The sequence below is a fragment of the Antechinus flavipes genome, chromosome 3 (genome assembly GCF_016432865.1).
Source record: "Antechinus flavipes isolate AdamAnt ecotype Samford, QLD, Australia chromosome 3, AdamAnt_v2, whole genome shotgun sequence".
NCBI classification, from domain to species: Eukaryota; Metazoa; Chordata; class Mammalia; order Dasyuromorphia; family Dasyuridae; genus Antechinus; species Antechinus flavipes.
Window position 1 is genome coordinate 323,054,723 of NC_067400.1, and position 16,831 is coordinate 323,071,553.

Genomic DNA, 16,831 nt, shown 5'->3' on the forward strand with positions numbered 1-16,831 from the left:
CCCCCCAAACAAATATATCATCTCATATCAAAACACATAGTATGAGAACATTGGTTAAAATCATTTTGCATTTATTTGGCTAAATGACAAAAGCCAAAACAACTCTGAACAGATTAACAACACACAGACAGAGACTGATAGACTACACACCGATGGAGAAAAACTTTCCTTTGGGTTCTATGGCATTATTGATAAAGTTAACATTCATGCCAAGATCTGTGTTTCTTTTCAAGACAATTCCTTTCCCCCAGGAGCTTCAACCTCAAAACAATCTAAGATGAAAAATCTTTGTTTATGGGGTCAGGAAGGCCATGTTCAATCTGAATGAACTTAACCTGAGTCATTTCAACTTGGATCCTAATATAAAACAGAGTCTTTCACTTTTTACCTTCCTGTCCCTATCTAGCAAAAACCTATCTAAGACTTTGGCAGAAAGAAAATGCTGTGTTATGGGCTTTTTAAAAAGGAAATTAGTATTCTAATATCATAACCCCAAGACCATATTCCATTTATTAATCAGGAAAACAGCTAGTAGGGACCATTCTGTATCCCATGACAACCTGCTCTGCAAGAGAAGGAAAAAAAGTACAAATTATTGTGATATGACTCTGAAAAATATACATTCTTAGAAATACTTATATTGATGAGTTTAAAAAAAATACAATTACTTACAAAACATCAATCTTTTTATTTTTTTCCCATCTGCGCTGGTCAGGCTCCCTATCATACTGTATACAGAGAAAATTCTTGAGAGCTATGGCTTTTGAGAGGACTAAAAAGGCAAATGTAGTTGATTTGAAGAGACTGTGGGGAATAAATCTATAGTAAGGTCCTAAAAAGCATCAAACTCCTTTATGGAGGAAGTCATACTTAGATCAAGATAATCTAAAGATGGAAGAACAAAAGGCTGTGAAGAAGTACAACAGAAATGAATCCCCATCAATGCTTATTTGCTAGGTGTTTGGCCCCAGGCAAAGAAAGAAAAAAATTAAATATGGTATAACCTAATGTGTTTTTATGGTGGAGAAAGAAGTTACCTATTCCCTTTCCTAATGATATGTGTAGATTTTTTTTTCCCTCTCTCCATAATTTACAGAACACTCTGGCTCATATTCTCACCTGAGCCTCTAATTATGGTCTGATTTTTGTTTTCTCAGGAGAGGCCAAACAAAACAGGAGAAATAATCCCCTTCCATTTTTTCATGTAAATTTTACATCTCATTTCCTCACTGTTGTGGTGATTAATAACTTTGCAAAGCAGAAAGTATATATTCTGTCCAGGCCACTACTAAACTGTCCCATCCTTAATCTATGACTGCCACCAGCACCTCTTTCTAACCTGCAGACTATTATCTAGCTTTGAACCCTCTATCAAGTCTATGCTATGTGTATCTTATCTATCTCATTTGGACCTACTGCTTTCACTGACACATGGATATTGAGAAACAATCTTACCCCTTCATAAAGAAAGGAGCAATCATGGTACAGAAAGTTCTCCCCTCTAATTTGATTTAATTAGGTAAAGAGTGGAAGAGGCATGGTTCCAGTGGAATCAATTATTTTCCTTTCTTAGTTTCCCTCTCCTCATATGCAAACCTGCTGAAAGGTATACTTTAAGATATCCAGACAAACATTTCTGGCCACAAAAGGAATCAACCTCATGAAAAGCTATCTGGTATTTGGATGGTGTCCACTTGAAACAGGTCAAAAGATAGCTGCTGACCACAAACTCAGCCTTTACAATTTGTAGCTAAACAATTTGCCTAGAGGTTACTTGCTAAGGATGGGGCATATCTCAACAGAGTATTCCAACAGTTATTAGCAAAGAGAAGTAAGTCTTATCTGCTAACACTCCAAAGTCAATACACTTCTGATGAACAATTGAAAGGAGGACAAACCATATTCTAAAAGTCTCTCTTTGTGGATAGATACACATTTAAAGAAGAAATTGTAAACTTAACATATTAGGGCATTCCATACCATAAAACACCTTGGGGACAGATTTCGGCAGTAACCTCCCCCACACCATCAGCTTTTAAATATGGTCTCAAAAAATATAAAATCTGTACCAGGAAGAATGTTCTAGACAAAAACAGTATCACTAACAAGGGTAGCCTGCCTGGCTGAAGCAAAGAAGTTAAATGAACACTTGATCAAATGAAGCCATGAAGCAGCATAGCATAGATTTTAAATGTTACAGAGGATCCCAAACCAAAGATCATTAGAACCAAAAAGCTCCAGAATAAAAATGGCGCTTCATCAGAAACACAGTTTCCATAAGCCACAGGGGAACACAGAGGAACTCTCCCTCTATTTCATTTCCTTCACTTTGATATGCCAGCAGCCTCTCCAGGCAGCTTGAATCTTAAGAATTCTAGCTGCCTTGCTGGTAAATACAGTGTAAATCCTGTGACAATTACTTGTCATCTAGCAGGCACAAAAAACAGGTTTTATTAGAAAGCATTCATGTGGGAGGCCATGGGAGGCAAACAGCCCCAACACATGGACAAACACAGAAAGCAATTTGTGGTTTTCGAAGCTGAAAACACTAAAACTCCACCCCCACAAGGGGCACTGATAAGCAACCGAGCAGAGCCAGACACAAGCAGTCGTTCCCCTGGGCCCACTAGGTGAGCACTGGGGTACTAGCAGCTGCTCTGCTGACCATTTGGTTGAGGAGGCAGGATGGTGAAGCTAAGAAGCAGGTACATGCGCAGCAGCAGCAGCAGCAGCAGCAGCAGCAGCAGCACAGCCTGAAGCATCTGCATTCCTTGGGACAGGAGTCAAGGGGCATTCCCCTGAGGCAGGCCCAGGTGAATGGTGGGTGGGAGGGAGCCAGTGAGGGCTGCACCTAACTCAGGTCACACGCTTGGGAAAGGAATTTGGGGTCTGGTTTTGCAAAAAGAGGTGAACTGTCTCTGTTTGCTCTGTCTCTCAGAGCGGAGGAAGAGATCAGGAGTACTAATCAAGTTCAAGAAAGTTCTGAGGAAAAGCAATGAGAGAGTGTGGCTATTGTCAAAGAAAGGGAGGCAGGTTCTTGACTCAGTTTCCAAACTCCAAAGATTCTTCTTCAGTCATTAAATATGGGCATGGGAACATGGATTAAAAGAACACACTGAAAGCCTTCAAACACTTGCAGTGGTATCCTTTTTGGTAAAAGCAAGGTAAAGTTCTAGATATGGGAACGGTTGGGTTCAAGACTGTTTCTCCACTGGAATTCAGTTTATAAGTTGAGTTTGCATATCAATGTGTACACATGAGTGCACACCTACACAAGTATCACAGTATCCTCTGTGCTCTAAAAGCAGGCCAGAGAGAAAAAGAAGCAAAAGCCCACACAAGGGCTCCTAGGCAGCTCGGTAAATTGGAGATGACTTTCTGAAAAAGATTAACATTTCAGGGAAACTGTTTGATGAATTATTATCCCTCTACTCATTGTCCTCAAAGATCACAATGCTATATCTCCAGCAGATCCACCTCAAGAAGTGAAAAGAAACAAACCCAGAGAACCTCCTCTGAGAGCGCCTTACTACACCTCAGCACATTTGCCAGCAACCAGCTTAGGGTATTTGTGACTTCAGGAGGTCAGCTTTGCCTTCCAAAAAAAAAAAAAAAAGAAGAAGAAGAAAAAAAAAAAAGAAAAAGAAAAAAAAAAAAGAAAAGAAAAAATGGAAATCAAAAATAAGGAAGTTCACATCATTTTCCCTAAACCACATCTGGCATGGCTCACATCAGGTGTAAAAACTTGGCAAGTCAGTCTGCTTCAGAGCAGAAACAAAATTATAGTGATTGGGGGTGGGGGTGGGAGGAAGGCCTCTGGAAACAATTCTCTTTTTCCTCTCCTAGTTGGGGCTCCACTTATTACATTTAAAAGGCTATTTTCTTAATTAATAAAACTATTATTTTTCCCTTCAAGATTATCTGAATGCAAACAGTAAAGCAATGTCCTCCTACAGGCTGGTGCAGGGGAATGGAAGAGAGGCATCTAAGGCAGTCCCTCCTCTGCTTCCCAAAGTGATGCCTTTTGGAGGACAGGCTATTTTGATCTCTGTCCCAGGTCCTCCTTCCCTTGCCTACAACTATCCTTGAGTTGACAATTTGGAATTCAAAAGACAGCTGGAGGACAGAGGAAGGAAGAAGGGAGTTGGGCTGGCAAATTAATCCTCTTCATCATCTTCACTTATGTCATACTGAACACCCTTGTGTACCGAGAGGTTTGATGGGGAGGATGGTGGAGAAGTCTTGCCAGAGAAGGGCCATCGAAAAGAGGGAGAAGGGGAGCGTTCACGAGTAGGGCTGTTGCTTGGGCTCTGCTTGGGACTAATGGCTTGAAGCATCCGGCCTTTTCCTTCCTTCAGCATGTGTTTCTGGGAACAGAAAGGATAACAAAAGGAAAGTTAGAGGAGACTGTTGGTTAGTGCTAGATCAATAGTAATGAATTGTGGATTCTGAGTTAGAACGTAACCAGGAGATCACACACTCCAACTCTCAATTAGACTGAAGAAACTGAGACCGTAGGAGGCCTAGTGACTTGCTTTTAGATCACATGGTACTTGAATAAGTTATCTAGTGACTTATCCTAGGCTTCAAATATTGCAGGATGACTTTAGGTCACACAAGGATGCAGAATCATACACTTGGCAATGGCTTTGGGAACTTCCCAGGCACAAACAAATTTTAAAGAGATTCTATGCTATAGCAAGCCACCTGCTGACTATATAACCATAAGATCCTAGAAGTAGATGGGATGCCTCAGAAAGCCATCTCTACATCAACCCTTTCCCTCTAGACAAAATTATAGATCAATCCATTTCAACTGAAAATTATCAGTCTTCAAAGTTGTTGAAAGTCTCCTGGTGGAAGCTAAAGCTCTTTGATCATCCTTTTCAATATCCAAATCCTCTCAAGAAATCTTTTTTGTAATTTAGCATAAATCTCTGTTGCTGTGAAATATGCCACTGTCAAATAATTTGGAAAGGACACTTGCTTTTTCAAAGCAGATTCTTTAATATTCAAACAGGTATATTTACTTAAAGTAAGAATTCATCTAATATCATTCTTCAGGAAAAGTATCCAAATGCTTAAAAGGATATACTCTCTAATCAGTGAGAAAAATCATACCAGTGCTCCTTCTGGACCAAACATTTCCAGGAAGTTTCCAATGAATTCTCGGGATTTCTCCTCCCACTTCTGAATGAGGTCAATGCTTTTCTCTTCCACCTTCTGCACAAATTCTTTTGACTTCTCCTCTACATCTTTTACCTTCTTCTTTACTTTGTCTACACGTTCCTGTAAATTGTATTTCTTCTCCTGGAAAAGGAAATAATTATTTTGAAAAATATTTACTTAGAATGGGCTATAAAAGGAAAAGAAAGTTTCTAATATCTTGTTTATAATTTCCTATTTTAAAAATCCCAGTTCCATCCATATCCCATTACAATTTTTTTATTTTAGAAGATAAATATGGATGAACATGTATTATGAGCTAAATGATCATCTACACCAAATTCTTCATACAGGCCTGAGACCCATAAACAAATTACAATGGATATCCAGAGAGAAACAGACACCTAACTAATGCAAATGGATTCTTTAGGTGTAAAACCCAAGCCTGAAGCATGGGAAGTTCAGACAATATCCATTTCTAATGGAGATATCCAGAAAATGGAAGATCAATGAATAAGACTGTCAAGAAAATGTCAATTGCATAGCAAGAGATCTGCTCAGAAAATGAGGGTGATAAATTCTAGGTCTGCCTTTAACACTAATTTAGAGCTTTCCTCATTCTGTTATTCAGTTTCCTCTTAAATAAAATGAGGGAATAAAATACTGCTTTGGTTCCCAGAAAACTATACAAGGATTTCTTCAGAAATCAGTATTTATTGCCTGAATAATCTGTTTTAAATTTAAAGATTCAGGCATCTTAAATAAGTTGAATAGAAAGTCAGCATAGTCTGGTACAGTGGTTCTCCAAGTATGGTGCATGAACCCTGAGTTCCTTTCAGGAGATCTCCAAAGTAAAAAACTATTTTTCATACTATTAAATGCAGAAGCAGAGAGGAAAATTTAATCATTTTTTTGTTAAGCCAGGCATCAAAGAAATTTGCAAAACTATGTAAAACAATGCCACTCTTATCACTCAGTTTTCCTGTCTTGAAAAATATGGTATTTTTCATAGAAATGTTATTTACATTAACATATAATGGACTTATTATTTTTAAGTGAAATAGTAAACATTTTTAAAAGTTATTGGTTTTAATGACTAATGTGGTAAATAAGGTAAATATCAATAGAAACAATATAAACAAATGCTCTTTGGATAAATTTAATAAAAAATTAAGGGTCCTACAGCCAAAAACTTTGAGAAACACTGGTTTAGCGCAAAGTGTACTGGATTTAAAGGCTAAGGTCCTAAGTCCACTTTTGGCCCTATCACTAACTAGCCAAATGACCCTGAGCAAATCACTGAACTTTTATCTCAGCTTCCTTTGTAAAATGGTAACAGTATAGACTTATGAGTAGTTCTGAGAATCAAATAAAATAAGGAATCATAATACTTATGAAATCACTTTGTGGCCATAAAGTACTATCAATATGACCTCAGAGTTGCTGATAATACTATAATTATAAACTCCAAAGAGAATTATGTCTATAAAGAAATAATCAAATTTCAAAGGCAAAATATGTTTACATATAAAATTTGTTCAATGATTATTAAATTTCAAATATCAAATCACTTTCCATTTACACGTATTAAATAGAAATATTTTACTCTTTATGTACATATTGATTTATTGACCTTATCCAATTGTCTATGTATTCTTATATATTAGTACACATTTAAAAGCTTTACACTGATGCTAAACTAATGAAACATGAAAACCAAGTCCATTCTGTTATCTTGGGCAGGTATACACTCCATAAGGCCTTGGAAGAACCAAAGGGCTATGACTCACATTGATGAAGCTGACATTGAGTTCCTTGGCAGTGTATCCACGCTGCAGGTTCCGCCTTGCATATACGTCATAGTCCCGAACGATGCGGGTGATGATGTCTGATGTGGATATACCCTCTGTCCTCTGTGTTGGCGCGAACATGCCTAACACCATCACACACACATACACACACACACACACACACACACACACACACACACGATAGGACACTGTTTAGCCCAGATGATGGGACTTATTTATATTTCATAAGGGAAGCCTGGTCAGTATAGCCATAACATTGCCACAGCAAAGTACAGAATCCCAGGCTCTTATGTGTTACAAAAGGGAATCTTCAGACTTAGAAAATGATTCCATAGAAGAGGAAGGTAATATTATGGAATAGGAACTGCAAGCAGAAATTGAGAAGACTGCAAGATACTGGGATTAGGAAAAATTTGGGCAACTCAATATACATAAACAAGATTTTCTGAAATTAAATTAGCTGTCAAAAGGAAGGCAAGGGCAGAAGGTGCTGAAAACCACCATACGAAAAGGCAGGACTGTCTCAGCTTTACATCAGACTTCATATATGACCAGAGATAAGACATGGTCTTGGAATTAGTTTCTTCCCCTGTTAAACCCTCTCTGTTACTATTGAGTCCCACAATTTAAGAATCCATCACTGACTCACCTGCTTCTTTGATGTGTCTGTAAACATCATCACTCCCAGCAGAAGAATATGGGATATCATCATGGGCTACAAAATCAATCTGAAAATAGGAAAGTATTTCAAACCCAGAAAAATTACCATCTGAAAACATCTAGCAAACCTTCATAGGAAAGCAAACCACTAATCAAAAGTTAGGATCTAAACTCTCTGTCACAGTCATAAATTTTCTAATGGTCCAACAATCTCATCAGGCAATGGTCATACTCATAAATTTCCTAATTTATCCACAAACTGCACAGCCAACAGCCCAATAACCTCATCAGGGAATAGCGGCAAAAGTGAGGTTTATTGGCTTCAACAGCTTGAAACATTATGGAAACCTATTTTTAAAGCTGTTACACCATGACAGTATGTGCTTAACCTATATCAGATAGTTGACTGTCTTGGAAGGAAGGAGTTAAGGGAGAAAAATCTGGAACACAAAATCTTACAAAAATGAATACTGAAAACCTTCTTTATGTGCATTTGAAAAAATGAGAGGGAGGGAGGGAAGGAAGGGAAGAGAAAAGAAAGGAGTGAGGGAAGAAGGAAGGGAAGAAGTGAAGAAAGGAGGGAAAAGAGGGAGAGGAGGGGGAAGAAAATGAGGGAGGAGGGAAAAAGAAAGGAGGAAGGAAAAGTGCCACCATGATTTTGCTTAAGGAATGGAGTTTGGCCTGTGAGTCTTGTAGTAAATCTCATAAGTACAAATTGATCCTATGAAGGAAGATAAGAAAACTCTTCTTTTTCCAATCCTGTAAAGGACTTACTAAGTAAGGGTCTTTGTCAATGCAGAATTAGTTTGAAAACAAATTTGTCTCTAATTGATTGCTTCTCTTTTCATCATTTAATGAAATAAAATGAAACTTATTGGAATCTTTACAAACTGTTAAGTCATTAGAGTTGAGAGAGATAATAATTATCTAATTTTGCATGGTTCAGTATCCTTGATCTAATCTTACAAGGAGATGTTTTGGGCCAGAACCTGAAACAAGGTACTAAAAGTAGAACTAATTGATACAATGCTTGTGTTTGCACCTTTGCTCATTGGAGTTCACACGTTTGGGAGATTTCAGGATTTAGTATGAGATATCCGAATTCACACCTCCCTTGAAGCTCTTAGGGCCAGAAAGCACTCTGGGAGAAAACCCATAATCCCATTCTCTCAGAAGAGTCATATATAAGCCCAGTCAAGAGAGTTCAGCTGAATTTAGATTGGAGAGGAGCACTCTGGTGCAGACACAGAGCACTCTGGGAGATTGAGAGCCAGAAGCCCTCTCTCGGAGGCAAGACAGATTCAACTTGGAGCTGAATTGGTGGCTGAAGAAAGCAGAGGCAGAAGCAAAGGACAAAGCTGCAAGAGCTCTTGGAATCCGCAAGCAGAGAGATAGGCCTCTAAGCTAACTGGGCTATATTGGAGACAATAAAAGATCTGAACTTTTATCACCTGGCTGCATTTGGTTGATTATTACTCTTAATTGCAACTAAGGCTGCCTCCAGAAAACCTCCCTGAGAAACCTGCTTTCTCGCAGAGAGAACTATTATTTTAAAAGAAGAAAATCACCACAGAAACTGTAACTAAAAACTATTTTATTGCTAATATTAAGGAGTTATAGTTGAATTCCAAAAGCCAAATTAAAATTTAAAAAAAGGCTTTTTGATTCCAGAATTCTTTTCTTTTTGGTAACTAATGTTATATTTTGTATAATAAGTTTTTTATTTTTCAAAATACATGCAAAAATAGTTTTCAACATTAACCTTTGAAAAACTGTGTATTCTAAATTTTTCTCCCTCACTCACTCTCCCTTGTCCCCTCCCCCATAGCAAGTAATCCAATATAGGTTAAACGTGTGCAATTCTTCTAAACATAGCTCCATACTTACCATGCTTCACAAGAAAAATCTGATCAAAAAGGAAAAAAATGAGAAAAAAAAAGCAAGCAAAAAACAACAAAAAAGGTGAAAACACTATGTTGTGATTCACATTCAGAACTCACAGTCCTGTTTCTGGATACAGATGGCTCTCTCCATTACAAGTCTATTGGAATAGGACTGACTCATTTCATTCAAGTTCATCACAGTTGATCATCCCCAAATCTTGTTGCTGTATACAATGTTCTCTTAGTTCTACTCACTTCACTTAACATCAATTTATGTAAGTCTCTCCAGGCCTTTCTGAAATCATTCTGTTGATCATTTCTCATGGGACATTAATATCCATTACATTCATATACCATAATTTATTCAGCCATTCCCCAACTGATGGGCATCTATTCAGTTTCCAGTTCCTTGCCACTACAAAGAGGGCTGCCACATACGTTTTTGTATACCTGGATCCTTTTCCTTCTTTTGTGATCTCTTTGGGATACAGGCCAAATAGAGACAATGCTAGATCAAAGGATATGTTTGAGCATAGTTTCAAATTGCTCTCCACACTGGTTGGATCAGTTCACAACTCCACCAACAATATATTAGTGTCCTAGTTTTCCCACATTCCCTCTAACATTTACCATTATTTTTTCCTGTCATCTTAATCAATCTATGAAGTATGAAGTGATACATCAGAGTTGTCTTAATTTGCATTTCTCTAATCAATAATGATTTAAAACATTTTTTCATATGATTAAATATACTTTAATTTCTTCATCTGATGCCCATCACTTGGAGAATGGTTGAGTAAATTGTGGTATATGAATGTTATGGAATATTACTGTTCTGTAATATTGGAATGACCAGCAGGATGAATACAGAGAGGACTGGTGAGACTTACATGAACTGATGCTAAGTGAAATGAGCAGAACCAGGAGATCATTATATACCTCAATAACGATACTGTTTGAGGATGTATTCTGATGGAAGTGGATCTCTTAGATAAAGAGAGCTTTAATTGATCAAAGATGGACAGAAGCAGCTACACCCAAAGAAAGAACACTGGGAAATGAATATAAATTGCTTGCATTTTTGTTTTTCTTCCCAGGTTATTTATACCTTCTAAATCCAATTCTCCCTGTGCAACAAGAAAACTGTTTGGTTCTGCACACATATATTGTATCTAGGATATACTGTAACCTATTCAACATGTAAAGGACTGCTTGCCATCTGGGGGAGGGGGTGGAGAGAAGGAGGGGAAAAATCAGAACAGAAGTGAATGCAAAGGATAATGCTGTAAAAAATTATCCTGGCATGGGTTCTATCAATAAAAAGTTAAAAAAAACAAAAAACAACAAAACAAAACAAAACAAAAAAATTTCTTCATCTGAAAACTGTTCATATCCTTTGACCATTTGTCAATTGGAGAATGACATATTCTTATAAATTTGAGTCAATTCTCTACATTTTTAGAAATGACGCCTTTATCATAAACATCGGATGTAAAAAATTTTTCTCTGGCTTCCCTTCTAATTGTGGCTGCACTGGTTTTGTTTGTACAAACCCTTTTTAATTCAATGTGATCAAAATTATTCATTTTGCATTTTACAATGTTCCCTAATTCTTCTTTGGCCATGAATTCCTTTCTTCTCAACAGAACTAAGAGATAGATTGAAAAGCACCAAAGGGAAGTGGGGGTTGCTAGCAGGACCATTGTCTGTTTTTCATTCCCTGTCCATTCATATCTTTTATAAGGCTCAGCTAAGTTAACGCTGGGCACTGAAAAGGCAAATCTTTTCATATCCTCCTTATCCAGAGGGATAGAACAGAAACAATCCTTAATATCAATGACCCAAAGAGGCCACTCTCTAGGCAACTAAGTAGGAGATGGAAGTCCAGGCTGAAGAGTTCCCATAGTTTCCATCTGTTCATTCACTTTTCTTAAATCAGTGAGCATCCTCCATTTTCCCGATTTCTTTTTTACAATGAACACTGGGGAATTCCAAGGACTTAGAGAAGGTTGTAAATGCCCTTGTTCAAGCTGCTCCTGTACTATATCTAATAAGGCCTGAATTTTATCACTACCTAAGGGCCACTGTTCTATCCACACTGGTGTATCAGTTTTCCATTGGATAAGAACAGGTGAAAGTGTTGGCAGGCCTTCAACAGCAGCCCTGCTTAAAAAACCGAAGTACTCATTTTTAACCCTAATTGCTATAAAACGTCTCTTCCCCACAGATTGAGGCTTGAGTTGATGCACTGAGGTCCCAAGCACATGAGGCTAAATAGTAATTGGACCATACTCTATTAATATATAAGCTTGGAGAAAGAATGGCCCCCGCCCACTCTTTGTGCAAATCCTGATGTGTTGTATAGGAAATGACGATTTTGGTGGGTGGAGGCAGGGGAGTGGAAAAAGAAGGGGAAGGAGAGACTGCTTGCATTGCCATTGCGAGGGCCTTTCAGCTCAGATCCCCCTCTGTTAGCTGGCTTCCTGTCGCAGCTGCCCATATTGCTATCGCAATCTTTCTTGCTCATATTGCTATCGCAATCCTTATTCACCTCTTCACTTCAATAAAGGCTGAAGATTTTCCCCTTAACCTGAATTCCTGACTCTGGCTGATTTTAAATATGCGGTCATTACAGTAGACTATCCCTTGTTCTCCTAATTTACTTATATCACTCTTTTTGTCTAAATCAGGAACCCTTTTCAACTGTATCTTGATATAAGATATTAAATGTTGATCAATGCCTAGTTTCTTCTATACTATTGTCCAATTTTCCCAGCAATTTCTGTCAAATAGTGAGTTCTTATCCCAGAAGTTGGAGTCTTTGGATTTATCAAACACTAGGATAATAATTGTCATTGACTATTGTGTCTTGTGAACCACTGATCAACTATTCTATTTCTTAACCAGTACCAAATAGTTTTAAAGTCCACTGCTTTATAATATAGTTTTAGATCTGGTATGGCTAAGCCATCTTCATTTGTAATTTTTTTCATTAACAGAATTGAACTTACTGGATGGTAATTCTTATTTGCAATGATAAGGGATGATGTAGAACAGCAATCTTTTAGGGGTAGCAAAGCAAATTTTTCTTTATTTATTCTCTTTTAAAGAGGAATGGGGGAAAGGTGTGGGATTAGTGACTACCACAGGTCATTGGCCAACATTCTCCAAACTTGAGGAAGCTGTTTACAGAAACATCTCCATCAAACAGAATCATCAAGAAAAATCCAAGAGAATGTATTCTGAGTCTCAGTTGCCTGAGAAAAAAAGGATGGGGCAAGCAAAGGAAGGGAGACATCACTTATAAACTTAATTATCAGTTAAGTAATAATTTATTGATAACTAGCTAAGAGCAAGAATGAGAACCAGTGTAAGCTGACCAATGTTACAAGAAAAAAAAAGTAAAGAGGGTGTTTGATGGATGACATGAGAGAACACTAAAGATCAACTTCCTAATTTTACCTAGGATCTACTCAAGTTAAATCACTAAAAAATCATCTCACATACTAGTTTTTTCCTTTACTCATTTAAAGTATAGAAGAAGCAGATGATTTCATCTGTTTGCAAGGGTCTCCAACAAATTTTCCCTATTCCTACACCTTCCTAAATTTTGTTTCACAATATCTTAGCCATAATTATTCTTCATTTCTTCACTTAAGTAACTTTCTACAGTTTTTATATCTAAAGAGAATTTTTTTCTTAATTAAACTTGTAATTTCATCAATGTAAGGAATTTCCAGCAAGGAAAACCTCTCCACCTAAGAAGACCAGCTTTTAGTCTGGAACTCCAAGAAGCCAATGAGACTTGCCAAAGGTCACATCTGTGAGAATACATGCTTTAATTAAACACATCCAAAAACCTTCATTCTGCTCTATTAAGTTTCCTCACTTTTTACACCCATCTTTTCCAGAAACAGTGGCATTTTTCATTTTATATGAAAATCAAGACAGGACAAAGGGTTTACAGTATTCATTTCCTAAATAAAAAGAAAACACTACTTTCTGCTCCTTATCAAACTTTTACTCCAAAATTTGGTTCCCAGATACCAGATCCTGAGAACAAGATAGATACTCATATAAACATTCTATATCCTCTTCTATAGGAGGGGAGGGACAAGCCCAGGAACCACTCTCTTGAGAGTAGAAGGGGAGGCAGACTCAAGAACGGATACACACACACACACACATATACACACACACACACACACACACACACACAGAGTGTCTCTTACCCGATGCTCTGCCAAGAATTCAGGTGTTAATGTCCAAGGAGCATTTCTCACCACTTCATCCACATAGCGGCAATGTTGAACTGCATCATAGCGTTCATTTTCATTCATCACTGTGAAGCCCTTGAAATTATGTGTCAGTTCATCACTGCAAACTGAGTCAATGGGAACCATTAAGTTGAGACAAAAATCACTACTACTTGCTCAACCCCCAGCTTGTATTCTTTCCCCTCTAGAAAACGAATCAATATCCACATGCTGAACAATTTTCTAGATATAGCTAAGCCTCAAAAGCAAAGTGATTGAATATGTATTTTCCCAACCACAGATGCACATTCCTCTAATTCTAAGGACTTTATGTGTAAAGAACTGTTGAGGACCATGCCTAAGTGTGAAACCCAGAAAGGCTGTAAAGGGCTAAAGGAGACGGTACCATTAAGGGATGGATTGATTCTCTGAAAGCCCCCCGCTGTGAATCATAATACCCTTGAAGGAATTGGAAATCAGCCTTTACAGATGTTGCCTGTGAATTGGGAATGAAATAAATTGAAGGCAAGAGGAAGAAGAGGGAGATCAGATATTGCAACTGTCTCTCAGTCTCCTTGTATTGTTATCATCCTCTCACATGAAGGGATCTATTCCGCTGGTCAGAATTAGATACACAGCAGCCATTAGCAGGTTGCTGCTATAACAAGAACTTTTCTAAAGTGGATAAAAATAAAGGTCTAGGAATGAATAGTTTAGTTTAGTTTAGCTCTGTGCACTGGCATAGATTTAGCTATCTCTTTATAGTTCAGGTGACAAATACCTATATATACAGCTAGATTACTTTATAGTACCCTCAAATGGTCCCATATACAAAATTGTGAACAAAGTCAATAATGCTCAATGACTCAAGTAATTTAGTCTAAAAGTAAATGAAGGAATTATACAACATCTCGGTTCTATAAGCAAAGTCCTATTCTCTAATTACTTCTACCGCCGTATTTCAGTATTAGAAAGAAAGAAGAGATACTTACCATCTCTTTCTGAACAAAAGTGAAAAAAAATCTTACCTCCCACAATAAGATACGTGTTAGGGAATAGATTCTTTGCTTGCATCAGGGCCCGGGCATGACCAGAGTGAAATAAGTCAAATATGCCATCAGCATAAACCCTTACAGGTCGATCATCTTAAAATGAAAGATAAGAAAATTTCATTAAAAAGAAGTGATTCATCATCTTATACTCTGTAAATGGCACTGGATAAGATCACCTTAAACAAGACAGAGATATAGTTTCCCTCTATGTAAATGCCAAAAAATGTCATTGGATTCAATAACTGACTGACTACTGTGTCTACCAAATGATCTGGAATTTAACACCTCCTCTTCTATTTTCTTTATATTAAAATAAAAACCTAATAAAAATTTTTCCTTCAATAACTATGCCTAGGAGAAGAATTGTTACCTACAAAAAATAGTAAACCATTTCAATTATATAACATTGAAAAGCTTTTGCACAATCAAATCAATTCAGCCAGAATTAGAAGAAAAAAAATTTATTTAGAGAAAAATTTTTACATAAACATCACTAACAAATATCTGAAATTCAAGTTTCATAAGGAATTCACACAAACATGAGTCATTTCCCAACAGATAATTTGGTCAAGGGATATAAACAAGCAGTTTTCGTGTTCCTTTAAAAAATTTTGTTTTCAGGTCACCTATATTTCCTAAAAGGGGTAGGTGACTGATGCAGTGAATAGAGTGCCAGGTCTGGTCTTTAAAAGACTCCTCATTTTCCTGAGTTCAAATCTAGCCTCAGATTCTTATTAGCTGGGTAACCCTGGGCATGTCATTTAACTCTTTTTGCCTCGGTTCTTCATCTATAAAATGAGCAAGAAAAGGAAGTGGCATACCACTCCACTATCTTTGCCCTACTCCCCCCCCCCAAAAAAAAAAAATTAAGGTAACCTAGAGTTGGACACAACTGAAACAAATGAACAACAAACTTTTCCATCTCCCAGCAAGCCACACACCTTTTGAGAAAGAATAAAAATAGAGGTAGAAAAACAATTCCACAAAACTAATCAACACATCTGGAGTTTTCCACAGACAGACAAAGAGAAGTTTCAATTATTTCGTTGTTAATGTTCTTTTCCTTTCCATTATATTAATAATGCCAGCAGTTCAATAAAAGAATAGTCATTTGGCTATCTCTCACTTAGACCAAAGACTTTTTGTGAGGATAAAAAAGCAGTATTTGTAAAGTACTCTGCAATTTTTAAAGTGCTACATAAATACATTGTTGTTATTATTGTTTAATCTGCAAACCACCTGCTTCAGACAAACTGAGAGCTAAGAAAGACCTTAGCTTAAAAAGACCAAGGTCTTTCATTGCATCCAGGCCATCTCCAATCACACTGATCAATATTTTGTCACTGAACCTAGATGGCTCAGTAGGAAAGCGTAAGGTTAATGACTTCATACAGCCCTGCCTTACTTAAATCCAATTCATTTGCATGTCATATCATCATCTTCCTGATGTCATGGTTCTCTTTGAGAATGAAGGACAACAACAATCCATTTTTATAGCCATTCTGGTTGTTTGCCTCATTTTGTATCAGTTTATAAGTCTTCAATCCTTCTCCGTATTCATCAAATTCATTGTTTATTACAACAGTAATATACCATTATATTTATGTGCCATAACTAGTTTATCCATTTCACAATCAATATGCATCTATTTTCTTTCCAGTCCTTTACCACTATAAGAAGTGCTGCCATAAATATGTTAGTGTATATGATTTTTATCAATGACCTCCTTAAAGAATATGCCTAGCAGTGAAGTCTCTGGAGTCAAAAGGAATGAGCATTTTAATCTTTCTTAATTCTAAATTGCTTTCCAGAACAGCTGAATCAATTCATAGCTCTGCCAACAGTACATTTCTTTGCCAATTGATTTTTAAAAGAAGAAATGTAAGCCATAAACATTCATATAAAAAGCTACAAATCATAATAAGAGAAATGTAAGTTAAAACAACTCTGAATTTTCACCTCACACTCATCAAATTGGCAAAGATGACAAAAGTTAAAAATGG

General features: G+C 37.1%; 1 protein-coding gene across 3 annotated transcripts in view; it reads right to left on the reverse strand.

Moving 5' to 3' along the window:
• Positions 1–50: 50 nt before the first annotated feature.
• PCYT1A (phosphate cytidylyltransferase 1A, choline) overlaps positions 51–16,831 on the reverse strand; it is a 69,226-nt gene continuing 52,445 nt past the window's right edge. For all 3 annotated transcript variants that reach the window (XM_051985524.1, XM_051985525.1, XM_051985523.1), the window contains 6 exons: positions 14,805–14,921; positions 13,753–13,904; positions 7,627–7,705; positions 6,957–7,099; positions 5,122–5,310; positions 51–4,367 (listed from right to left, as the gene is read on the reverse strand). In XM_051985524.1, coding sequence (XP_051841484.1) covers positions 4,158–4,367; positions 5,122–5,310; positions 6,957–7,099; positions 7,627–7,705; positions 13,753–13,904; positions 14,805–14,921 — 890 coding nt within the window. In that variant the 3' untranslated portion in view covers positions 51–4,157. The remainder of the gene's footprint in view (positions 4,368–5,121; positions 5,311–6,956; positions 7,100–7,626; positions 7,706–13,752; positions 13,905–14,804; positions 14,922–16,831) is intronic.